The 26,599-nt window shown below is 38.7% G+C and overlaps 1 protein-coding gene across 1 annotated transcript in view; it reads left to right on the forward strand.

Annotated features, from left to right (window-relative positions):
- Positions 1-26,599, forward strand: part of lrp1b (LDL receptor related protein 1B) — a 255,407-nt gene that overhangs the window by 16,712 nt on the left and 212,096 nt on the right. Inside the window, exons 3-7 of the mRNA XM_031893508.1 lie at positions 7,357-7,549; positions 10,974-11,099; positions 13,663-13,791; positions 23,545-23,664; positions 26,125-26,238. Of these exons, the coding sequence (XP_031749368.1) occupies positions 7,357-7,549; positions 10,974-11,099; positions 13,663-13,791; positions 23,545-23,664; positions 26,125-26,238 (682 nt within the window). The remainder of the gene's footprint in view (positions 1-7,356; positions 7,550-10,973; positions 11,100-13,662; positions 13,792-23,544; positions 23,665-26,124; positions 26,239-26,599) is intronic.

Raw genomic sequence — 26,599 nt, forward strand, 5'->3', positions numbered from 1 at the left:
GAAATTTTTTTCATGCACAGTGAATTTTTTCGAGGTCATTTTGACGCCCGTTTCACAGAAAAATCCACCAATGGCGAAACTCAGAGAATCCCATCACTAGAACTCATGTCTATTAAGAGTTGACAGAGGCAACTCTCCATAGAGAATGAGTATTTTGCTTCTTTTCTTCCAGGGTTGAGATCTATTTGGGGCATGGCAAGAAATCATTTGGAATAGCCAATGCTCTATCTGTAGTAAAATTTTATTTTAATATATATATATTTTTTTTAAATTTGACAATTTTTATTTTTTCCTAAGAAAGGGAAATAAACAACATATCAGTAGCCATTACACATGGTTTAAACAGTACAAATGTAAGTTTCAGGCTATACATGTTCAGCAAACCGTAACTTATACTCTACCTAAATAATAGGTAGGGAGTAAGAAGGAAGAAGGAGAGAGGAAGAAAAGGATAGAGAGGGGAGAAGGGGAAAGAAAGATAGGGGGAAAGAAAGATAAAAAAAAAAAAAAAAAAAAGGTTAGGAAGGAGAGAAAAAGGCACCAGGGGATATTAATATACCACAGTTCTCTAGGTATCTTTAAACAGACTTATACCTTTTCCATAAAGACCACTTTTTATCCTATGAATTTAAAGCGTTTTTGTTTCTAGCATCAAAGAATTCAAATTTCTCAGTTAAGTCTAGTAGATTTATCATCTCATTCATGCCTGGGATAGTGTCTGATTTCCATCTCTGTGCAATTAACAGTCTAGCTATTTCTAGAAAGTGTACCACCAATTTTTTTTGGGCATATTTCAGAGAGTCAAGATCCAGGTTTAGTAAAGCGGAGAGCGGTGTTTTCGGGACTTGGGTGCCAATAACAGTGTTTATTAAATCGAATACCTGATTCCAGTACGGGAGCAGTTTAGGACAGTCCCACCAAATATGAGTAAAAGTGCCTTCCTGGCCACAACCTCTCCAACATCCGCTGGACGATGTTTGTGGATAAATTTTGTGTAGTCTTGTTGGGACCATATACCAGCGGTACATTAGCTTAATACTAGATTCCAGTAGTCTGGCTGACTTGGTTGTTGCTGTGATCAGTGAGAATGCAATATTCCAGTCTATTGAATCTATTGTCATGTTTAGGTCTTTTCCCCAGGCCACCAGGTATGAGTCAGGAGGTTTGGAGGCTTGATCATTAATGGCAGTATAGAAATGAGAAATCCGTGCAGCAGACATTGTAGCTGAGGAAATTTTTTGTTGAATAGCAGACAGTTGTTTCGAGGTACAGTATGGGTTCGCTTTAACAAAGCTGGAGAGTTGAAGATAGATATAAAATGACTTTATAGGTATATGCCACTTTCTTTGCAGAGCTCCAAATGTGGGAAATTGGTTGTTCATCAAAACATTAGACCATGTAGTCATTCCTGCTTGTATCCATGAATGAGGGTTGAAATCTGGTATTATCCCTTTGAACGCTGAGAGGGGGAAATTCGGGTGGAGTCCTTGAGTCAGAGGGTCAGAGTGAATATATATTTTTTTTAATATAAATTGTAATATGGTGTAATGTTCTTGTATGTAGTTTTGCTTTAGTCAGAATCCAAATGTTATTTTTCTTTCCTTTCTGTCTAACTGGACTCAGGATTGCATCATTTTTGTCCATTTGTGCTCGTTTAGAAGCTGTAATCTCACTTGGATTGGATATACACGGGAGTTCTGAAACTGGTTCAAATCAGTTTGCTATTGATGACAGCAATTATCTCTATACAAAAAAAAATACGCCAATGACATGGCAAATATATATGCAACATTTTCTGGCTCCTCTGTTGCACTGCTTTGGGAGAATTATTTTTATGAGTCCCTTTTGCCTAAATGTGTTTAACATTATTACAGGACAATCTCCATTAAAATGCAGATTAGTCTATGTACTTGCGGACTACAAAGACAGATGGTCCTATTATAGGGATTGTACAAAGGATTGTGCATGTGTCCTGCACAGTAAATAGCTGGACACAAATAACATTGTTGTTTACATATTAAATTATTGGATTTTGGATAAAATACTCCGTAATTAATTTTTCTATCGATGGGGGAAATGTAACGTACATTACACATTACATTTATTTATGTATGTTACGTTGACTTCATTTTTTTGGTTTCGTACATAATTCTGGTTATGAAGAGGTATTGTCCCAGATTCCCTTTGTTCCGCCATCTGGTAAATGACAACTTGAGGAAGCTTCATAATTGTATTCAAATAAAAGGCAAATTTGTAATGTTGCACAAAAATACCTGTCCAGAATTAGAAGGATGTTAATGGCTTTTTCTCTTAGAAAAAACAAGGCAGATAATTATTTGGCTGTATCTACAGACCAGACCAGCTAGATAGGCTTCTGAGTATGGGTTACATAGGACTCTAACACAAGATGGGCTTTTGCTATGTGGAAATATCAAAGGGGTGTCGTGCAACTACAACTCACTTAGGCTGTTTGCAAAGTAATGAAAAGCATGGATGCCAGAAAGTTATTTTGATGTAAAACAGAACTTAACTTATTTATTTGCCCAAGACAAATGATCTACAGGGTTATCCAATACTAGCAGATAAAAGCACAGGGAATAGAAAGGGATGGTGTCTACCATTTTATCCCACCTCAGTGTGTGGGCAGGGTAAAGAGAGCCAAACAGCATGGCGCCACTGTGGAGAGTAGTCTGGACAAGTATCTTGTATCCTCAGGATGTGTACCTTAGCAGTCAAGGATCCCAAACAGCCGACTGTGGATCAGGGATAGGAACTAACCTGGTACCTGTGTCTTAACCGTGGCCCTACACTATGGCAACAGTGGGGAAGAGTACTTCCAGCTAATCTCTCCTGGTTGGAGCCAGAAACTGCTCTTTCTAACTAGACTGACTATCTCACTTTCCTAGAAAGTGCTATTAAAGATGTTATCCGGCTCTTGCTAATCCTCATTTACGGGGTCACTGTTCCCCGACTTCACTAGAAGTAGATGGTCCTCTGTTGTATCAAAAAGTCACGGTCGTGTAAAACCAAAAGGTGTGGCCACATCAAAAAAAGGTCATGCATGTAAAAAAAAACTGTGCGGTAGCTGCATTTCACAAGTATTTTGCCGTTTTGCAAATTTTTCAGCATAATGAAACGGGACACATTCGCTCATTACTAGAGATGGGCAAAATGTTTCGCCAGGCATGGATTCGCGGCCTATTTACGTGTTTTGCCATTGGCGGATTGTTTCACGAAATGGATGAAAAAATTTGCAGCGGAAAAATTCACTGCGCATCCAAAAATTGTCAAAAGAATAACCGCGGGTGACGAAAGAATAGGCGTGGGCGACAAAAGAATAGCTGTGCGACAAAAGAATAGCCGTGGGCGACAAAAGAATAGCGCGCTACAAAAGAATAGCCGTGGCCGACAAAAGAATAGCCGTGCGTGACAAAAGAATAGCCACGGGCGACAAAAGAATAGCCACGGGCGACAAAAGGAAAGCCGCGGGCAACAAAAGAAAAGCCGCGGGCGACAAAAGAATAGCCACGGGCAACAATTTTTTTGATGCACAACATTTTCGCCGTTTTGTGAATATTTTGAAAGATTCAGCGAAACAGGACAGATTCGCTCATCACTACTCATTATTATAAATTAATGACTGAATTCCTTTTAAAGCGTTTTGTGTCTTTATGACTGATGCTTTCATATCATCTTTCTGTTCTGTAAGTAAATGCTTCTATTATTCTTGATCAAACTAGCTCTTTTCAAATAAATAAAGAATGCAAGTAGAATACACTTTTCGTATCAAGCTAGATAGGACATGCATTGTGCATTGTGTAATGGAATGGAATAGTGCATACATTTTGAAAGAGAAAGGGGGGTGGTTGTATAGTTAAAGAGGAATTCAATGTAGGACACATCAAAGAAGACAGAGTGAGAGAGACAATACGAAAAAGTTGGATTCTTCTTTCGGCACTTGATAAGTCTCCTTTCACAGTCATATTATATTTTTTTTAAATACATTCGTAGGGATTGTGCCTTCTTTTCTAAAAAAAAAAAAAAAAAGAAAGAAAAAGAAAATACTGTCAGACATTGATGCTTTAATACAGTATGAAGAAAAGAATCTCAGAATTAAATAGATTCCTGAAACACAATATCCCCATCTAAAGTGTTTTGGTATGAATAGAAGCCGCGTTCTACATGCTGGTTAAAGTAGTCTTGACAGTAGGGACAACTCAGCAGGAATAAGCCAACAAACTTTCAAAAAGTTTCAAATTAACGAATTGTTGGACCAGTTTGAAATATGTCTTCTCAAATGAACTGCAAGGAGATTTCTGACAGCATGTAGGAAGAAGTCATGAGCGAATCTGTCCCGTTTCGCTGAAAAATGCACAAAACTACGTCAAAATTCGCAAAACAGCGAATTTGTTGTGCAAATTTTTTGTCGCGCGTGTCTTTTATTGCCATGCCTGCACCTAGTTTTGATGCAACTGTACCTAGTTTTGAAATGACCGCAACTATTTTTGACACACAACTAATTTTTCCGCTGAAGTTTCACAAAATAATTTGCCAATGGCTGCGATTCCATGCGATTCCATGCCTGCCGAAAAAATTTGCTCATCACTAGTAGGAAGTTCATCAATGGAAGACTTTCAATGAACGGTGGGAGATCCTGTTAAGTGGGGTGCCCCTTGTCTGGAAATGATCCCAACTAAGATATAATTACCCCTTATTGGGGGCAGACCAGCCCTATTGGGTTTATTTAATGGTTAAATGATTCCCTTTTCTCTGTAATAATAAAACAGTACCTGTACTTGATCCCAACTAAGATATAATTACCCCTTATTGGGGGCAGAACAGCCCTATTGGGTTTATTTAATGGTAAAATGATTCCCTTTACTCTGTAATAATAAAACAGTACCTGTACTTGATCCCAACTAAGATATAATTACCCCTTATTGGGGGCAGAACAGCCCTATTGGGTTTATTTAATGGTTAAATGATTCCCTTGTCTCTGTAATAATAAAACAGTACCTGTACTTGATCCCAACTAAGATATAATTACCCCTTATTGGGGGCAGAACAGCCCTATTGGGTTTATTTAATGGTTAAATGATTCCCTTTTCTCTGTAATAATAAAACAGTACCTGTACTTGATCCCAACTAAGATATAATTACCCCTTATTGGGGGCAGAACAGCCCTATTGGGTTTATTTAATGGTTAAATGATTCCCTTTTCTCTGTAATAATAAAACAGTACCTGTACTTGATCCCAACTAAGATATAATTACCCCTTATTGGGGGCAGAACAGTCCTATTGGGTTTATTTAATGGTTAAATGATTCCCTTTTCTCTGTAATAATAAAACAGTACCTGTACTTGATCCCAACTAAGATATAATTACCCCTTATTGGGGGCAGAACAGCCCTATTGGGTTTATTTAATGGTTAAATGATTCCCTTTTCTCTGTAATAATAAAACAGTACCTGTACTTGATCCCAACTAAGATATAATTACCCCTTATTGGGGGCAGAACAGTCCTATTGGGTTTATTTAATGGTTAAATGATTCCCTTTTCTCTGTAATAATAAAACAGTACCTGTACTTGATCCCAACTAAGATATAATTACCCCTTATTGGGGGCAGAACAGCCCTATTGGGTTTATTTAATGGTTAAATGATTCCCTTTTCTCTGTAATAATAAAACAGTACCTGTACTTGATCCCAACTAAGATATAATTACCCCTTATTGGGGGCAGAACAGTCCTATTGGGTTAATTCAATCTTTAAATGATTTTTAGCAGACTTAAGGTATGGAGATCCAAATTACAGAAAGATCCCTTAGGTCCCGAGCATTCTGGATAACAGGTCCTATACCTGTATATTGCTATTCCAAAGTATGCCCATTATTACCCAGGCCTATTAACAAATTTGTTCATATTACTAGTAAACTGTGCTCCATAACTAAATATGATTTGCATTTATCTGCATACCACCATTTCCAGTGAAAGAACCAATAGGTGAACTTTTGATTTTATTGTTGCTTTGAATAAGCCAACTTAAATTTCCAAAATTACAAATAAGTAGTGATGCATATTTTTTCGCCAGGCATGGATTCGCAGCAAATTTCCACATTTCACCACTGGTGAATTGTTTCTCAAAAATGTGCCGCGGAAAAAATCATTACACGTCAAAAAAAAAGTTGTGGTTCTGTCAAAATTGGCGCTGCTGCTTAAAATGGGAGTGGTCATGTCAAAATGGGCGCGGCTACATAAAATTGGATGCAGTCACGTCAAAATGGGTGTGGTCACGTAAAATGGGTGCACGACAATTGCGGATTCGCATTGTTGGCAGATTTTTAGCCGTTTTGTGATTTTTTCCTGCCGTTTCTCGAATTTTTCTGTGAAACAAAATGGGATACAATCGCTCTTCAATACAAATAAGTTTTTTGTCTGTCGAGCAACAATTTTTTGCCAGATTTTTAGTCGTTTTGTGAATTTTTCTGTCGTTTTGTGACTTTTTCTGTGAAACAAAATGGGATAGAATCGCTCTTCACTACAAATAAGTTTTTTGTTTGTCGGGCAACAATTTTTGCCAGATTTTTAGTCGTTTTGTGAATTTTTCTGTCGTTTTGCGACTTTTTCTGTGAAACAAAATGGGATAGAATTGTTCTTCACTACAAATAAGTTTTTTGTTTGTCGAGCAACAATTTTTTGCCAGATTTTTAGTCGTTTTGTGAATTTTTCTGTCGTTTTGCGACTTTTTCTGCGAAACAAAATGGGATAGAATCACTCTTCAATACAAATAAGTTTTTTGTTTGTCGAGCAACAATTTTTTGCCAGATTTTTAGTCGTTTTGTGAATTTTTCTGTCGTTTTGTGACTTTTTCTGTGAAACAAAATGGGATAGAATTGTTCTTCACTACAAATAAGTTTTTTTTTGTCGCGCAACAATTTTTTTTACAAGGCAATAATGCACCAATGGCAAAACTTGGAAATTTGCCGCGAATCCATGGTTGCTGAATTATTTCTCCCGTCACTAATTATCATGTCTCATTAAATACATTTTGGTGTAGTAAATCATTTTAAAACTTACTTATAAAATCAATCAAACTACCCTAAATTCACAAATAAGGCAGATTACTATTCCTTTACTTCAAAGGCTTCTTAATGCACAGGGATCTATACTCATTTGTTAGCAAATCCTAAACGATTACTCATGCAAAACTCCAGTGAGTTGGATTGATTTGCAAGAATTGTTTTATTTTAATCCCATTTTGTGTAACTAGACTGTCAATTCCATTTATTTCTAATTATTTTTATTTGCCTACAGTTGTTTGGATGTTAAAGCACATGTTTTATGTCTTTGCGTATAGGTAATTGTCAGATCTGGACCAGGTACTTTTTTCAGTCTGGCCATTCACAATGACTATATCTTTTGGTCTGATTGGGTGAGACGGGCTATCCTTCGTTCTAACAAATACACAGGAGGAGAAACTAAAGTTCTTCGGTCCGACATACCACATCAGCCAATGGGAATCATTGCAGTATCCAACGACACCAACACATGTAAGTAGTTAAAATAAAAGCTATTTTTCATTATAAATGGGGGTTCAGGGGGTAAAACCTGCTATTTCAAATAGAAAGTAACTACATGTAACTGAATGGAAAGTGCCTGCACAACCCAACTGACTTGGGTTGTGCCTAGGATTAAGTGCGCACGAAACGCGTCAGGCGTCTTACTTTTAGAAAATGAATAAAAGTTGAGCTTTTAAGACTTCCTAATGGTTGATTTAACCCAACTGACTTACCTTAGGGGTCTATTCATCAAATCACCAGTTCGAATCCCGAATGGGAAAAATTCGGATTGGATACAATAATTTTGGAAGATCGCAAATATCACAAAAATGCTTATGAAAAAAACGTATTAGTAACGATAATATCGTATTGGCAATCCAAAATTTTCGTATTGAATGATCGTAAACGACAGGAAAACCTTTCCGACTTTGATCCTTCTGTGCATGATTTTGGAAGCCTCCCATAGGACTCAATGGCACTCTGCAGCTCCAACCTGGCCCAAGGAAAGTCTCCCATAGGGCTCAATGGCACTCTGCAGCTCCAACCCGGCCCAAGGAAAGTCTCCCATAGGGCTCAATGGCACTCTGCAGCTCCAACCCGGCCCAAGGAAAGTCTCCCATAGGGCTCAATGGCACTCTGCAGCTCCAACCCGGCCCAAGGAAAGTCTCCCATAGGGCTCAATGGCACTCTGCAGCTCCAACCTGGCCCAAGGAAAGTCTCCCATAGGGCTCAGTGGCACTCTGCAGCTCCAACCCGGCCCAAGGAAAGCCTCCCATAGGGCTCAATGGCACTCTGCAGCTCCAACCCGGCCCAAGGAAAGTCTCCCATAGGGCTCAATGGCACTCTGCAGCTCCAACCCGGCCCAAGGAAAGTCTCCCATAGGGCTCAATGGCACTCTGCAGCTCCAACCTGGCCCAAGGAAAGTCTCCCATAGGGCTCAATGGCACTCTGCAGCTCAAACCCGGACCAAGGAAAGTCTCCCATAGGGCTCAATGGCACTCTGCAGCTCCAACCCGGCCCAAGGAAAGCCTCCCATAGGGCTCAATAGCACTCTGCAGCTCCAACCTGGCCCAAGGAAAGTCTCCCATAGGGCTCAGTGGCACTCTGCAGCTCCAACCCGGCCCAAGGAAAGCCTCCCATAGGGCTCAATGGCACTCTGCAGCTCCAACCCGGCCCAAGGAAAGTCTCCCATAGGGCTCAGTGGCACTCTGCAGCTCCAACCCGGCCCAAGGAAAGCCTCCCATAGGGCTCAATGGCACTCTGCAGCTCCAACCCGGCCCAAGGAAAGTCTCCCATAGGGCTCAATGGCACTCTGCAGCTCCAACCCGGCCCAAGGAAAGTCTCCCATAGGGCTCAATGGCACTCTGCAGCTCCAACCCGGCCCAAGGACAGTCACGATAATGAAGCTGGAATGAATCCAAAACTTTCGTACTTGTTGCAACAATACGATTTTGTTGCGTGATTTTTGACGCACGGTACGAAAAAGACGCGTAAAATAACGAAAAAAAACGAAAATACGCAAGGTACTAAGAAATACGAATTAGTTGCATTCGGAGGGATCGTACTTTGATGAATAGACCCCTTAGTATCTGGAACATTACTACCACCTGTGAAGGGAGCAGAGACCTATGTGGTGTCCTATTGTTGTGCACACTGTATTTCCTCAAGGAAATTTGTCTAATATAGTAGGAATTTCTGAGCAAAGATTACTTTGTTGGATTACTTGTTAATGACTTTTGCTCTTTAGACAGAGGAAGTCTGATCTTGCCCTATTTCTACAAGATAATTGCTCAAACCTAGAAATCTAGGGCTGCAGTCCTTGGAACTATGAGTAGTCACAGATCACTAGGAAATGTAAAATAGTTTCTTTATTAGTTATAATACATGTTCCCATATTCACACAACTTTGTATCTTCCATTATCTATATCTGTTATTGTCTGTATTGTAGAAAGCTAAGCAGTTGTTAAGCAAAATACTGTGTTCATTCTCCTTCCATTGTATATTTTTTTATATACACTGACAGACTTAAGAAAAGTCATAAGACAATTTTTTTTGTAATGTTAGATACAATTTATTTGTGATTATGATTGAGGCTATCTCCAATCTGGCTGCATTAAGATGGCTCACAGTGTGAATGTAATGCACCACAGTATAATATGCATGATATGCTTCTCTTAATTCCTCCAACCGACTAGGTGAATCATGAAGAGAAGTGTGCCTGTGAATATAAACTCAGAATTAAGAGTATAAAAATAAGATTATTCATTGGTAAAACATTAAAGCTACAGTTAAGGTTCTGTATGAAGCTACAAAACACAAGACAAGGTTGCCTGCTGAAGATATTAGTGACATTACTAAACTCAGATGGCAGAATATTTAATTCTACTGCTGCCAAAATTTGACCATTAGTGCACTATGTTCATTACCCTTTGATATAGGATCTACCCCAAAGCATAGAGTTCAGGGAACCCATGGTAGTCTTACTAGCTGTCTGGAGAAGCAGTATAGGGCTACGGATGTCCCAAATTCTTTTCTTCTAGGCCTGGTACAATGGCTCATAGTAACAGGCATTTTGACACCCATTGGCCAGCCATTTGCTGGGGGTCCCAACTTGCACCTATTTGCATGCCATTCAGTCAGAAACAATTCTTGTAGAAAAATCACGAAATGTGAGTACCACTTGACTTTTTTTTTTCTACATGCCCACGCATTTTTTGAAGTGACCAGGGTCGGACAGGGGGGTGTAGGGCCCACTGGGGCCCCACACCCCCCATGGCACGCGTTCTCTGCAGAGGCCCCCGCCAGACATCCTCCCCTGAATGTGCATTTGTAAACGCATCAGGGGAGGACATCAGCGGCAAGGGGAGCGCCAACAGGGTCGGATCTGGGCCGCTGGGGCCCACCTTGTATTTACCCGGTGTCCCAGCGGCCCAGTCCGACCCTGGAAGTGACTTTGCCCTTTTTGGCATGGCCTTACCCTTTCTTGATGCAACCACATCTTTTTTGATGCACCGGCAACATTTTTGCAGCAAAATCTTGCAGAAGTTCCGAAAACAATTCCCCAGTGGCAAAATGCTTATCCATGCCTGGTGAGAAAATTCGCCCACATATTTGAGCCTGGTGTCAGCAACAGCTGTGTGTACTGGGAGACCAGATGCAATAGGTTAAAAAGAACATATTTTTTTCACATTGCAGATACAATTAATGTACAGTACACAATCAATATTTATAGAAGAACTGGTCCAACAGAAAATACAAGTGTGATCAATAAAAGAAAAACCAGTCCCTCGTCCAAATAAAAAACGTTTATTTCATTCTTTACAGCCCTATATATTCTCCAATTTTTATTTTTTTAAATAGCTGATAAATCCGCATGTAAGACTGCTCATTTTTTTTATGCATCCCATTTTCTAGGTAAATTGTCACCATGTTCTTACATGAACGGAGGATGCCATGACCTTTGCCTTATTACTCCCGATGGCCGTATCAATTGCTCATGCCGAGGAGATCGAGTGTTAGTAAATGACAACAGATGTGTGAGTAAGTAATATATTCTTCACTGAATGACAATGAGGACAAATAATAACAAAGTTAAAGTGCTGTATTGATAGTTCCTTATTAAATGTAATGGTCTTTATAACATAATGATCAAACCTATGAAGGTAACCCAGCTGGGATGATAGCAAATAACTATATATATTGCCTTACATCTGTGCATGATTAATATACACATTATGGTTAGTACCTGACATAGGTTACTTATTATCAAGGTCTCCAAGGATTAATTACATTTATTATTTAATTAATTCATTTTAGCTCAACTCAAAGTTGTGATTTTATGAAAATTGAATTTATCATTGTATTTTTTCTTGTAACAAATTGTTACATTATTATATTAAATTAGCCCTCCAGTTTTATCTAGGGCTTAGGGGCAGATTTACCAAAGCACGAGTTTGAATCCCGAATGGCTAAAATTCGAATTGGAAACTAAAATTTTGCCGTCTTTTCGTCGCCATCGCGACTTTTTCATATTTTTCGCGACTTTTTCGTCGCCGTTGCGACTTTATCGTATTTTGCGCAACTATTTCATCACCGTCGCGATGTTTCGTATTGAGCGATTGTAAACGGAGGAAAAAACAAATCAAATTTTTTCACGCCGGGGCAAAAAAGTCACGGAATATATACGATAAAGTCGCGACGGTGACGAAAAAGTCGTGGAAAATACGACAAAATCGCGACGGCGGCGAAATCGTTGCAAAAAATACCAATAATTACGAAAAAAACGCATTTGGACGCATTCGAAGGATTCGTGCCTTAGTAATTCTCCCCCTTAGAGTACCGTTTATTATGTAGTTTGCATCAGTACTAGTGATGCACCAAATCTATTTTTTCAGATTCAGTTGAACCCTGAATCCTTCGTAAAATATTTGGCCGAATCCTAATTAGCATATGCTGGAAGCGGTAAAACGCACAGTGAAAAAAATTCTACTTGTTTACGTGACAAAAAGTCACGTGATTTTTAGATTTCGGATTCGGTTCAACGAGTAGTGTGGACTCGTCTGAGTCCGAATCCTTCCAAAAAAGGCTGAATCCTGGGTTCGGTGCATCCCTAATCATTACTATGCCAGTTGTGACGAGCGAATCTGTCCCGTTTCGCTTCACCATAAAATTCTCAAAACTGCAAGAAAATTTGTGAAACAACGAAAAATTCAAGAAAAGCATTAGTTGCATGATTTTTCTTGTCGTCCGCCTATTTTTAGTTGCAGCAACTTTTTTGTTTGTCGACTGTACTTTTTTTTACGTGACCACGCCCTTTTTTGACACGACTGCACCCTTTTTTGACTTGCCCAATCTGACGTGCCCGTGCCCAATTTTGACGAGCAACAAATGTTTCCACAACGCAATTTTTTAGGCGAAGCGAAACGGAACAGATTCGCTCATCACTAGTCATTACTTGTTTAAGAATAAAAAATGTATTCAATTTTAAACCCTGAACATCTTGTAATCTTATGGTGCGTGCAATTATTGGCCTATTATTGGCAGTAACTCCGAGCGATAATGAACTATATGTAGTGATAAGCAAATCTGTCCCATTTCGCTTCGCCCTAATTTGCGAATCCTTTAAAAGAGTCACATAACAGTGAAAAATTTACGAAATGGTGAAACTGGCGCATGTTAAAAAAAAATTGATGCTCGCAAAAAAATCAGGCGAAACGCGGAGGTTTGCTGAAAATCTATGCCTGATGAAAAAATTTCGCCTATCACTAGCTATATGTTCTAACTGGTATCTTGCAGGTAGAGAAAATTAAGTAATTGACTGGTTGCTATGGGTTACTGCACTGGGGTAAATGATAGAGATTACAATTAGCGATGAGCAAATCTGTCCCGTTTCACTTCGCCAAATGGCAAAAAAATTACACGTGCAACTTTTTTGTTTGATGTGGAGTCATTTTTTTTTGCCGCGGACGACAATTTTTTGATGTGGGTGACAATTTGTTGATGCGGGTGACAATTTTTTGATGTGGGTGACAATTTTTTGATGCGGGTGACAATTTTTGCGGTGAATTTTCGTGAAAGTTATTCAAAACAATTCACCAATGGCGAAATGTGGAAATTCACTGAGAATAAATGCCTGTCCCAGAACAATTTTCCCACGGCAAATTTTGATGCCTGTTTTGTGAAAAAATCCGCCAGTGGTGAAACGTGGAAAGTCGATGTGCATCCATGCCTGGCGAATTATTTTGCCGATCACTAATTACGATATGTTTTTTTTTTTTACATTAATGCAAATCAGCTCCTGTGTAAATCTGTCCAGTTTTGCTTTACCAAAAAATTTGCAAACAACAGAAAAATCAACGAAACGCACCTTTTTTGACGTGTCCGTGACTATTTTTGATGCCAATTTTTGTCGTGAATTATCGTGAAAGTCATGCAAAACAATGCACCAATGGCAAAATGTGGAAATTCGCTGAGGATACATGCCTGGCAAAAAAAATTTGCTCATCACTATTTATTTTTATATGATTTTGGCCTCTCTCTCTTTGATTTAGGTGTATTCGGATTTGCTTATATTCATTTGTATTATTTGTTTTTTTAATTTTAGGTAAAAATTCCTCCTGCAACATGTTCTCTGAGTTCGAATGTGCCAATGGGGAATGTATTGAGTACCACCAAACCTGTGACGGCATTGTTCACTGCAAAGACAGATCGGATGAGAAGCAGTCATACTGTGGTAAGATTCATGAACTCTAAACTATGGGTGAGATTTACTAATCCACGAATCCCGAAAGGGAAAAATTCGGATTGGAAACAAAAATTTCGCCGTCTTTTCATCGACAGCGCAACTTTTTCGTATTTGCCGTGACTTTTTCGTTGCCGCCGCGACTTTATCATATTTTGCGTGACTATTTCGTCGCTGTCGAATTTTTTTCATATTAAGCGATTGTAAATGGTGGAAAAACCAATCCGATTTTTTTCGCGACGGCGACTAAAAAGTCACGGAAAATATATGAAAAAGTTGCGACGGCGACGAAAAAGTCGCGGAACATACGAAAAAGTCGCAACGGCGATGAAAAAGTCGCAAACATACTGATCATTATGAAAAAAATGCATTCGAACGCCTTCAGACCGTTCGTGGATTAGTAAATCTCCCCCTATGTCCAGGGTCGGACAAATCCTGGTGGGCCCAGCGGGCAAGACCCAACCCTTGCTGTGCTCCGTTTGCCCGACCGCTCCTCCCCTGACGCATTAAATTTATGTGGTGTGGGGAGGACGCCGGGTAGGGGCCCCTGTGGGGGGTTAGTGGGGCCGGCGGGGGTACCTGCACATAAAAAATTTAAAACACTTTGGGGCAATTTATTTAAAATTCAAGATCTTGATTCTACCACAATTGAGGAAAATCTCATTTTTTTCTCCCTAATTAAAAACATGGAGATTTTTCATAAATATGAAAATCATAACAAAATGCAATCATGGGTATTTTTTAAATATGAACATTTTATTTTTAATTGTTAGATGTAAAAAAACACCTTCGTATACTGTAAATACTATTGATTAAATGCCATTTTTTACCTCAAGAATTTGAAACCGCTTTTTACGCTTTATAAATAGGTCCACGGGTACCTGAGCATATTGAAACATTTGTGGAATATATATATATATATAATAATTATTGTTGTTGTTGCATAAATTATTTAGGTATTTAAGGGTGCTGTGTGGCAGTCAGCAGGTATTCAAGGACATTAAATTATATGTTTTTGCACAAAGCAGCCTTGATCCCAAGGGCTTAGATCTATTTTGGGAATGTCAAATAATGTCCTTTCCAAAAAGTCAATTTTTTATTTTAATCATAAGGTGACAGTGTGATGTATGGCAATATGTTGTGGGAATTAACCATTTCACAGACTGCATATATATTAAAGATTGAGGGTGCCCATTTGGGGTTTTTCCAGAAAAACAATGAAAGGGCTGTATCCTAACCACAAAGCTTCTGGGAGCATGCCTTTTATATCATAGCCAAACTCTATCAGTATTAAACTTCTATCCATTCAACATTTCTAACTTCTATCCAACGTCCATTCTCAGTGAGGGTTAAACTTGCCAAAATGGCAAACTTCAATTTCTATGATGCCCCTGTTGTAGTCAACCCCTCTTTGGATCATTGGCCTTTTACATATATGAAACAGGGAAGGTAACTAGTGATGGGCGAAAAGTTTCGCCAGGCATGGATTCGCGGCGAATTTCCGCGTTTCGCCATTGGCGGATTGTTTCGCGAAACGGATGAAAAATTTCGCCGCGGAAAAATTCGCCGCACGTCCAAAAATTGTCGCCGCGTCAAAAAAGAATAGTCGCGGGCGACGAAACAAGAGCCGCGCGACGAAACAAGAGCCGCGGGCGACGAAACAAGAGCCGCGGGCGACGAAACAAGAGCCGTGCGACAAAATAATAGCTGCGGGCGACGAAACAAGAGCCGCGCGACGAAACAAGAGCCGCGCGACGAAACAAGAGCCGTGGGCGACGAAACAAGAGCCGCGCGACGAAACAAGAGCCGCGGGCGATGAAACAAGAGCCGCGGGCGACGAAACAAGAGCCGCGCGACGAAACAAGAGCCGCGGGTGACGAAACAAGAGCCGCGCGCCGAAACAAGAGCCGTGCGACAAAACAAGAGTCGCGCGCGACAAAATAATAGCCGCGGGCGACAATTTTTTTTGTCGCACGACATTTTCGCCGCTTCGCGAATTTTTCGCCGTTTCGCGGATCTTTTCAAAGATTCGCGAATTTTTCGGCGAAGCGAAACGGAACAGATTCGCTCATCACTAAAGGTAACTACTGAGCGCACAAGTATACAGCAGTGATCCCCAACCAGTGGCTCAGGGGCAACATGTTGCTCCCCAACCCCTTGGATGTTGATCTCAGTGGCCTCAAAGAGGGGCTTATTTTTGAATTCCTGACTTGAGGGCAAGTTTTGGTTTCATAAAAAACAGTTGTACTGACAAAGGCTGCCAGTCTACATAGGAGCTACCAAATAGCCAATCACAGCCCTTATTTGGCACCCACATGAACATTTTTCATGCATGTGTTGCTCCCCAACTAATTTTATATTAGAGTGAGGCTCCTGGGTAAAAAAGGTTTGGGATCCTTTGTATACAGCATACCAGTGGTCCCCAACCAGTAGCTGGAGAGCAACATGTTGCTTACAAACCAATTGGATGTTGCTCCCAGTGGTCTCAAAGAAGGTGTTTATTTTAAATTTCTAGCTTGGAGTTAAGTGTTGTTTGCATAAAAACCAGATGTACTGCCAAACAGACCATCTTTTAGACTGCCAGTCCACATAGGGTAGGGATCCCGAACCCTTCTTATTCGTGAGCATAAGTAAAAAGACTTGGGGAGCAACACAAGCATCATAAAAGTTTAAGGAGGAGACAAATAAGGGCTGAGATTTGCTATTAGGCAGCTTCAATGCACCCTATCAGCTTACAGGGGGCTTTATTTGGTAGGAAATCTTTTTTTATTCAACCAAAACTTGCCCCCAAGTCAGGAATTCGAAAATAACTCCCTGGTTTGGGGGCACTGAGAGCAACATCCAAGGGGTTGGTGAGCAACATGTCAGTCAGCCAAATAGCCAATCCCTACCCTTATTTGGTATATTTTTCATGCTTGTGTTGCTCCCCAACTCTTTGGGGACCCCACAGTATACTATACAAGCATGATAGGGTTAACAGAAGATGGTAGAGAAAAAAAATCTGATCAAGGAAACCTAATTTTTTAGAAATACACAAACAAATACAAATACATTTCATTGATATTACAACAAAGAGGTGCTTTTATGTTCAGCTGTGGTCTACTGCTATATAAACAAACTGCAAAAAGAAAAACAAACCAATTGTACCCTAAAGGTTCTTTCTGGTAATTTAATGTTGTGTTGTGCAAAGGTCAAGTAGTATTTACTCCTTGGCTAGAGGTTACCTTTAGGATATATGTTGTTTACCTTTACAGTAGGTACAATTAATCTCTCTCTCTTGCTTTTTATAAAGCTTTCCACAACCTCACATCTTTCAAACTAATGAAGTTATATTTAAACATTCTCATACAAGGGGGCATTTCACTCCATTGGAGTTCTATCTCTGTTCTTTATTGCCTTAAACATTTTTTAATAGTGATGGGTGAAATGTTTCGCCAGGCATGGATTCGCAGTTGCAGAAAAATTTGCAGAGCGTCCAAAAATTGTCGCCCGCGACAAAAGAATTGCCGTGGGCGACAAAAGAATAGCCGTGCGACAAAAAAATAGCCCCGGACGACAAAAGAATAGCTGCAGGCGACAAAAGAATAGCCGCGGACGACAAAAGAATAGCCGCGGACGACAAAAAAATAGTTGTGGGCGATAAAAAAAATAGTCGCGGGTGACAATTTTTCACGTGTAACATTTTCGCCGTTTCACTTCGGCAAAAAATTCACACAATTTTTAAAAGATTCGCAAAACGGCAAAAATGTCACAAGGCTATTCTTTTGTCGTCCGGGGCTATTTTTTTGTCACACGGCTATTCTTTTGTCGCCGGCGGCAATTCTTTTGTCGTGGGTGACAATTTTTGGATGCCCGGCGAATTTTTCTGCAGGACAGATTCGCTCATCACTATTCTTTAATTAATAACTAAACCATGACAAAAGCCGCAGCACATACAACACTATCGTTCATTTCCGGAACCTGCGCAAACAATACTCTTGGGCATTTAGATAGCTCCACAAAATGATATCAAAAACACAACCTATGTAGTTCGAATTCAATGCACTGTAGTAACATTCTGGTTGGCAATAACAGTGAAACGATAAGCAACAATTTTCATAATGGCTTTCTATTAAAAACTATAATATAAGGATATATAAAAGATGTTGAAGGGAATTGGGAGCACAGCGCTACAGTTTACCTATGCCGTGGAGAATTTGTAAATTGAGAATATAGGCAAGGAAGATACAATCAGCCAGTTGCTAAAATGGAGACCTCTAGCTATATACAAATTGACAGTTCTTTATTGTGACTTCAGGGAGACAATTCTTTCGCTAGTGTGAAGGTTCCTGACCTCTCGTGTAACGGTTCTAAGTTGTTCTTTGGTTTCGAATATTTGTATTGCTGAAAGCTACAAACTGCAATTTATTTTACCTGGAATCCAATATTAAATCACAAAAGGATCCGATTCACAGAGAAAAAATAATATTTTCCAGTATTACTTTACCTTTAGATTCCAACTGTGAATGTTTAATAATATGCAATGATATACATATATAGTTTATCCGATAGCTCAAATTAAACAGCAGCAATAACAGAAGGTAGGTTATAATTTCATCACATTAAGTGCAAACTGGTTATTCTAAATGGTTTGGGGGCTAGTCACTAGAATATATTTGATGCTTCATAAACTAAAGGGTATTAAGAATGTAATCAAAAAGATATTCAAGATACAGGTATGGGAACTATTATCCAGAATGCTTGGGACCTGGGGTTTTTTGGATAAGGAATCTTTCTGTAATTTGGATCTCCATACCTTAATTCTGCTAAAAAATCATTGACATAACGAATAAACCCAATTAAATAGTTTAGCCTCCAATAAGGATTGATTTTGTCTTATTTGGGATCAAGTACAGGTACTGTTTTATTATTACAGAGAAAAGGGAATCATTTATCCATGAAATAAACCCAATAGGGCTGTTCTGCCCCAATAAGGGGTAATTATATCTTAGTTGGGATCAAGTACAGGTACTGTTTTATTATTACAGAGAAAAGGGAATCATTTAACCATTAAATAAACCCAATAGGCTGTTCTGCCCCCAATAAGGGGTAATAATATCTTAGTTGGGATCAAGTACAGGTACTGTTTTATTATTACAGAGAAAAGGGAATCATTTAACCATTAAATAAACCCAATAGGGCTGTTCTGCCCCCAATAAGGGGTAATTATATCTTAGTTGGGATCAAGTACAGGTACTGTTTTATTATTACAGAGAAAAGGGAATCATTTAACCATTAAATAAACCCAATAGGACTATTCTGCCCCAATAAGGGGTAATTATATCTTAGTTGGGATCAAGTACAGGTACTGTTTTATTATTACAGAGAAAAGGGAATCATTTAACCATTAAATAAACCCAATAGGCTGTTCTGCCCCCAATAAGGGGTAATAATATCTTAGTTGGGATCAAGTACAGGTACTGTTTTATTATTACAGAGAAAAGGGAATCATTTAACCATTAAATAAACCCAATAGGGCTGTTCTGCCCCCAATAAGGGGTAATTATATCTTAGTTGGGATCAAGTACAGGTACTGTTTTATTATTACAGAGAAAAGGGAATCATTTAACCATTAAATAAACCCAATAGGACTATTCTGCCCCAATAAGGGGTAATTATATCTTAGTTGGGATCAAGTACAGGTACTGTTTTATTATTACAGAGAAAAGGGAATCATTTAACCATGAAATAAACCCAATAGGGCTGTTCTGCCCCCAATAAGGGGTAATTATATCTTAGTTGGGATCAAGTACAGGTACTGTTTTATTATTACAGAGAAAAGGGAATCATTTAACCATTAAATAAACCCAATAGGGCTGTTCTGCCCCCAATAAGGGGTAATTATATCTTAGTTGGGATCAAGTACAGGTACTGTTTTATTATTACAGAGAAAAGGGAATCATTTAACCATTAAATAAACGCAATAGGACTGTTCTGCCCCAATAAGGGGTAATTATATCTTAGTTGGGATCAAGTACAGGTACTGTTTTATTATTACAGAGAAAAGGGAATCATTTAACCATTAAATAAACCCAATAGGGCTGTTCTGCCCCCAATAAGGGGTAATTATATCTTAGTTGGGATCAAGTACAGGTACTGTTTTATTATTACAGAGAAAAGGGAATTCATTTTCAAAAATTAGAATTATTTGCTTATAATGGAGTCTGTAATTCTGAACTTTCTGGATAACGGGTTTCCAGATAACGGATCCCATACTTCTATTACGAAACTGATGAACTCCAACTTTCTGGGACCTGTATTAATTCTGGAATAAACTTTTACAATATATATTTTAAAAAAGTAAAGGTTTCACTAACAATAATGACAAATATTTTTACGTAGAGACGTTGTAATTGTTGTTTATGATTATTGTGGGTAAATGTAAATAGGACGTAATGGCATCATTGTACTAATATTGTGCATAAAATAATGTAAACTTTACTAAAGATTTCAGAGAATATTGACTCTATTTTTACTGTTACACTCCATATGCTTTGCCAGCTACGAAGTTACATCCCCATACGGAAGCTTCCAGTAGAGAAGAGTGCTTTTTTAAATAGACCAATCAATCACTCCTGCATGCCACATATGTGCCTCAAATAAATATGATACTTACGAAAATAAATACTGAACTAAAATTGCCAATTTTTTGTTTACATTTATTTCTGATTTAATTCTGATCTCAACAAAAAGGCATGACCTTGTATATAACCAGTCACTTTTTATGGACATGGGTGCATTTTTCAGTAGAAACTGATTTCTGTTGAATGTTCCCTAATTCATTATTAGGACCATGTTACCTTGTAACCTTGATATAAGCTGAGGAGATTTTACAAAAGTAATGGACCACAAAAGGTAGTTTATAGTGATGGGTGAAATAATTCGCCATGCATGGATTCAAGGCAAATTTCCACATTTTTAATTAAATAATTCACATTTTAAAAAATTATTTACTTTTTCTCTATTATAATAAGATCCCAACTAAGATATAATTACCCCTTATTGGGGGCAGAACAGCCCTATTGGGTTTATTTAATGGTTAAATGATTCCCTTTTCTCTGTAATAATAAAACAGTACCTGTACTAGATCCCAACTAAGATATAATTACCCCTTATTGAGGGCAGAACAGCCCTATTGGGTTTATTTAATGGTTAAATGATTCCCTTTTCTCTGTAATAATAAAACAGTACCTGTACTAGATCCCAACTAAGATATAATTACCCCTTATTGGGGGCAGAACAGCCCTATTGGGTTTATTTAATGGTTAAATGATTCCCTTTTCTCTGTAATAATAAAACAGTACCTGTACTTGATCCCAACTAAGATATAATTACCCCTTATTGGGGGCAGAACAGCCCTATTGGGTTTATTTAATGGTTAAATGATTCCCTTTTCTCTGTAATAATAAAACAGTACCTGTACTTGATCCCAACTAAGATATAATTACCCCTTATTGGGGGCAGAACAGCCCTATTGGGTTTAATTACTGTTAGACCCCCTTATCCGGAAAGCCCAAGGCCCCAATCATTCCAGATAACAGATCTGATACCTGTACAGTGGAGGAAATAATTATTTGACCCCTCACTGATTTTGTAAGTTTGTCCAATGACAAAGAAATGAAAAGTCTCAGAACAGTAGCATTTCAATGGTAGGTTTATTTTAACAGTGGCAGATAGCACATCAAAAGGAAAATCGAAAAAATAACTATAAATAAAAGATAGCAACTGATTTGCATTTCATTGAGTGAAATAAGTTTTTGAACCCCTACCAACCATTAAGAGTTCTGGCTCCCACAGAGTGGTTAGACACTTCTACTCAATTAGTCAACCTCATTAAGGACACCTGTCTTAACTAGTCACCTGTATAAAAGACACCTGTCCACAGAATCAATCAATCAAGCAGTCTCCAAACTGTCCAACATGGGAAAGTCCAAAGAGCTGTCCAAGGATGCCAGAGACAAAATTGTAGACCTGCACAAGGCTGGAATGGGCTACAAAACCATTAGCAAGAAGCTGGGAGAGAAGGTGACAACTGTTGGTGCGATTGTTCGAAAATGGAAGGAGCACAAAATGACCATCAATCGACCTCGCTCTGGGGCTCCACGCAAGATCTCACCTCGTGGGGTGTCAATGATTCTGAGAAAGGTGAAAAAGCATCCTAGAACTACACGGGAGGAGTTAGTTAATGACCTCAAATTAGCAGGGACCACAGTCACCAAGAAAACCATTGGAAACACATTACACCGCAATGGATTAAAATCCTGCAGGGCTCGCAAGGTCCCCCTGCTCAAGAAGGCACATGTGCAGGCCCGTCTGAAGTTTGCCAATGAACACCTGAATGATTCTGTGAGTGACTGGGAGAAGGTGCTGTGGTCTGATGAGACCAAAATAGAGCTCTTTGGCATTAACTCAACTCGCTGTGTTTGGAGGAAGAAAAATGCTGCCTATGACCCCCAAAACACCGTCCCCACCGTCAAGCATGGGGGTGGAAACATTTTGCTTTGGGGGTGTTTTTCTGCTAAGGGCACAGGACAACTTATTCGCATTAACGGGAAAATGGATGGAGCCATGTATCGTGAAATCCTGAACGACAACCTCCTTCCCTCTGCCAGGAAACTGAAAATGGGTCGTGGATGGGTGTTCCAGCATGACAATGACCCAAAACATACAGCAAAGGCAACAAAGGAGTGGCTCAAGAAGGAGCACATTAAGGTCATGGAGTGGCCTAGTCAGTCTCCGGACCTTAATCCAATAGAAAACCTATGGAGGGAGCTCAAGCTCAGAGTTGCACAGAGACAGCCTCGAAACGTTAGGGATTTAGAGATGATCTGCAAAGAGGAGTGGGACCAACATTCCTCCTAAAATGTGCGCAAACTTGGTCATCAATTACAAGAAACGTTTGGCCTCTGTGCTTGCAAACAAGGGTTTTTCCACTAAGTATTAAGTCCTTTTTTGTTAGAGGGTTCAAAAACTTATTTCACTCAATGAAATGCAAATCAGTTGCTATCTTTTATTTAAAGTTATTTTTTCGATTTTCCTTTTGATGTGCTATCTGCCACTGTTAAAATAAACCTACCATTGAAATGATACTGTTCTGAGACTTTTCATTTCTTTGTCATTGGACAAACTTACAAAATCAGTGAGGGGTCAAATAATTATTTCCTCCACTGTATAGTAGATAATCTGTATGTCATCTAGAAGTGATAATAAAATGTATATAATAATGAATATTTCCACACATTATAACAGAGCCTTTAAAGTGAATATTGTAACAGATCAATATACTGTGTAACTACAGAGATTAAATAAATATTTTGGGGGGAAATCGGATAAAAGTTGATAACAGAAAATATATTCGCAATGCAAAAATGTATGACTTTTGATGTTTCAATACAGCTTTTGGGATCTTGTTTACACCAGTGCACAATGTATATATTTCAACTTCTTACTGAAAAAGTTGCACAATTAAAACTGCAATGTAACCATAATCGAGTAAAGAATATACCATTGTAAATTGTGCAAATTTTTTCCCATCTACGACTTTTATTACGTTCCCCTCAGTCTCTCATTGATGCCATAAATATGTTTTTCCATTTTGATTCTCAAAAACTTTATTAAACATCTTTGTTAAAAGTCTTCAAGGTCAAAATGCAATCTTTATGCTTTCTACATCCCCTTCATAAGTATTTATGTTTAATTTACAAGAAAACCGAAGCTGTTGGAGAGGATTCAGACTCTGTGGTAATCACCGTTGCATTCCCAACAATAAAGTCTGTAACGATGAAGATGATTGTGGTGACAACTCAGATGAACTAGACTGCAAGAGTAAGCACTCATTATTTCTGCTATGTATGAAAAATGCTCGTGTTCTAGGATGTAATTGTTTGGAAAATTGGGATAGGTACACGGTCTTGAGTAGCAAGGAGAAACGAAAGCTCAGAAAATGAAACACTACCAGAAACACATATAATAGTATGTAAAATTAGTCAGTTGTTTGAAAACATGAAATATCCATTGAGAGAGAAGGATGAGACTTTACATATAACAACCTAACCCTCCCCCTACAAGATCTTGCCAAACATAATATCAAATATAGTAATTTATTGACAATTTAGTTAATACTTTAACACAATTTGTTATGATTAAAATCAAGCAATTCTGCTGATGAGCTAGTAGAAAATTTGTGAAATGCGTTTACCTTTTTCAATGCGGCCGTACCCTTTTTGACACGCGGAAAAAAAAATTCAGCGTAACAGTGCCCATTTTTAAGTGACCACGCCTATTTTTTACATGACCACACCCATTTTGACGCGCCTGAGACTTTTTTGACACACAACACATTTTTCATGGTAAGGTTCCTCTGATGTTACGTAAAACCAATGGCGAAATGCGAAAATTCGCTGCACATCAATGCCTGGTGAAAAAATTCGCTCATCACTAAATTTTACCTGTACATCTGTTTTAGTAGCTCTCTTTTCTACTAATAGATGTTATATACTATGGCTATGGCTTCCTTTATATAAGCTATGGGAATAGCAATAACTACCAAGATGTATTGTACAATAACAACACCCACCAAGATGTATTGTAAAAATATTCGTTAATTGTGATGAAATGTTAAAAACATTCATGAATCCATACTTTCATCTCCAAGAATATAACCAGTATTAGAAGCGGGTGTAAATGGTGAGTGGGATGGTCAAGCAAGTGTTCACAGTGTATGGATAAGCCTAAATTCAAGGATACAAATGAACAGGAGGAAGTGTCAATTTCCCCCCCAAAATGTTGCGTATACTAATTTTGAAGCATTGATTTTGTACCTTATGGTTTAGAAACATTTACAACCACAGGTATCATTCATATGCCATACTATACTTAAAGCTTTGTGTTATATCTAGTGATGAGTGAATTTTTTTGCCAGGCATGGATTCGCAGCGAATTCCCGCATTTCGAGGTGGAAATCTACTATGAAAAATGTGTCTCGTGTCAAAAAAGTCTTGGGCGTGTCAAAATGGGTGTGGTCACATCAAAAATAGGCATGGCCATGTCGAAATGGGCATGGTTGTTTAAAAATTAGGCGTGGTCACGTCAAAAAAGATGTGAGCGACAAAAAATGTGTGCAAACGCGTTTTGTGGTTTTCTGACATTTTGTGAATTTTCCTATCATTTCACTAATTTTTCGGCAAAGCGAAATGGGACAGAATCGCTCATCACTAATTATATCCTAAACTTAATTGAAACCTTTAAAAGTGAAAGGTCATAAGCATATCTCAGGTATCCATCCCCTTCTTAACGTATACAAGCCACAAGTTATGGTAAAGCATTTTTACTAGTGATAAAGAAATCTGTCCCACTTCGCTTAGCTGAAAAATGCCCAAACTGCAGAAAAATATAGTACCACATGACTTTTTTGCCGCAACCAAGCCCTTTTTTCGACATCAATGCACCTTTTTTTGACACAACCGCAAATTTTTGCAGCTATATTTTGTGGAAGTTTTGCAAAACAATTCGAAAAAAATGCAGAATTTCACTGCGAATCCATTCCTTAGCAAAAAAATTTGTTCGTCACTAATTACATTTTGTGGAGGCAAATAGTAATGAGTGAAATTTTTCACCAGGCATGGATTCGCTGTGAAATTCCACATTTCGCCATTGACGAAACTGATAAAAAAAAAGGAAAGTCAGGAAAAGTTGCAGCTACATCAACAAAAGTCGTGGTCGCGTCAAAACAAGTTGCACATGTCAAAAAAGACATGGCAGTCGCATTTGGCAAATTTTTCACCATTTCATGAATTTTTAGGTGAAGCAAAACAGGACAGATTTTTAGTGATGAGCAAATTTTTTTGCCAGGCATGGATTCGCAGTGAATTTCTGCATTTCGCCATTGGTGAATTGTTTCACGAAACTTCTGTGACCAATTCGCTGTGGAAAAATTAGCAGTCCGTCAAAACAATAGTTGTACGTCAAATTGGGCGCAGACATGTCAAAAGGGCATAATCGCTCCAAAGTTGGGCGCGGTCACGTTAAAAAAGGGCGCAATCGCATCAAAATTGGGCACAGTCACGTAAAAAACAGTGTGGGCGACAAGAAAAAACACAGGCGACAAAATAGATGTGGGGGACAAAATATTCTTGCCGTTTCGCAAATTTTATGGTGAAGCGGAGCGGGACAGATTCGCTCATCACTACTTATCACAAACAAATTAATTGGCTGATTAAGTATTTGATGCAAACCATAATTCTTCTTGTGCTTTTTTTTTTTTACATTGCAATAAAACCTCCACAGTTTCTACGTGTGCGTCCACAGAATTCCGCTGCACAGATGGGACCTGCATTACTAAATCAGCGCAGTGCAACCAAATAATAGATTGTGCGGATGCTTCAGATGAAAAGAACTGCAGTAAGAGTTTTACGCTTTTCCATTCTCAAAATACAGTATTTACTCTTCACCCTGTACACTTGGTGATTCTGCAGGGCTTTCATTTAGTTTGTTTTTCGGAAGAATTTTAAAGTATACTATAAAATATACATAGGGAGCTGGTACTCAGAGTTAGTATGAGTTGCATTTAGGCATGGTAGAATTCATTCTAGTTCTGAAACACAGTGAATGTAAGTCGAAAAATGGGTATTTCAAGAAAAGAAAATTAGTTAATTACAGGTATAGGACCCGTTATCCGGAATTCTCAGGACCAAGGGTATTCCAGATAAGGGGTCTTTCCGTAATTTACCTTAAGTCTGCTAAAAAAATCAATAAAACACTT

The sequence above is a fragment of the Xenopus tropicalis genome, chromosome 9, assembly GCF_000004195.4.
Source record: "Xenopus tropicalis strain Nigerian chromosome 9, UCB_Xtro_10.0, whole genome shotgun sequence".
Lineage (NCBI taxonomy): Eukaryota > Metazoa > Chordata > Amphibia > Anura > Pipidae > Xenopus > Xenopus tropicalis.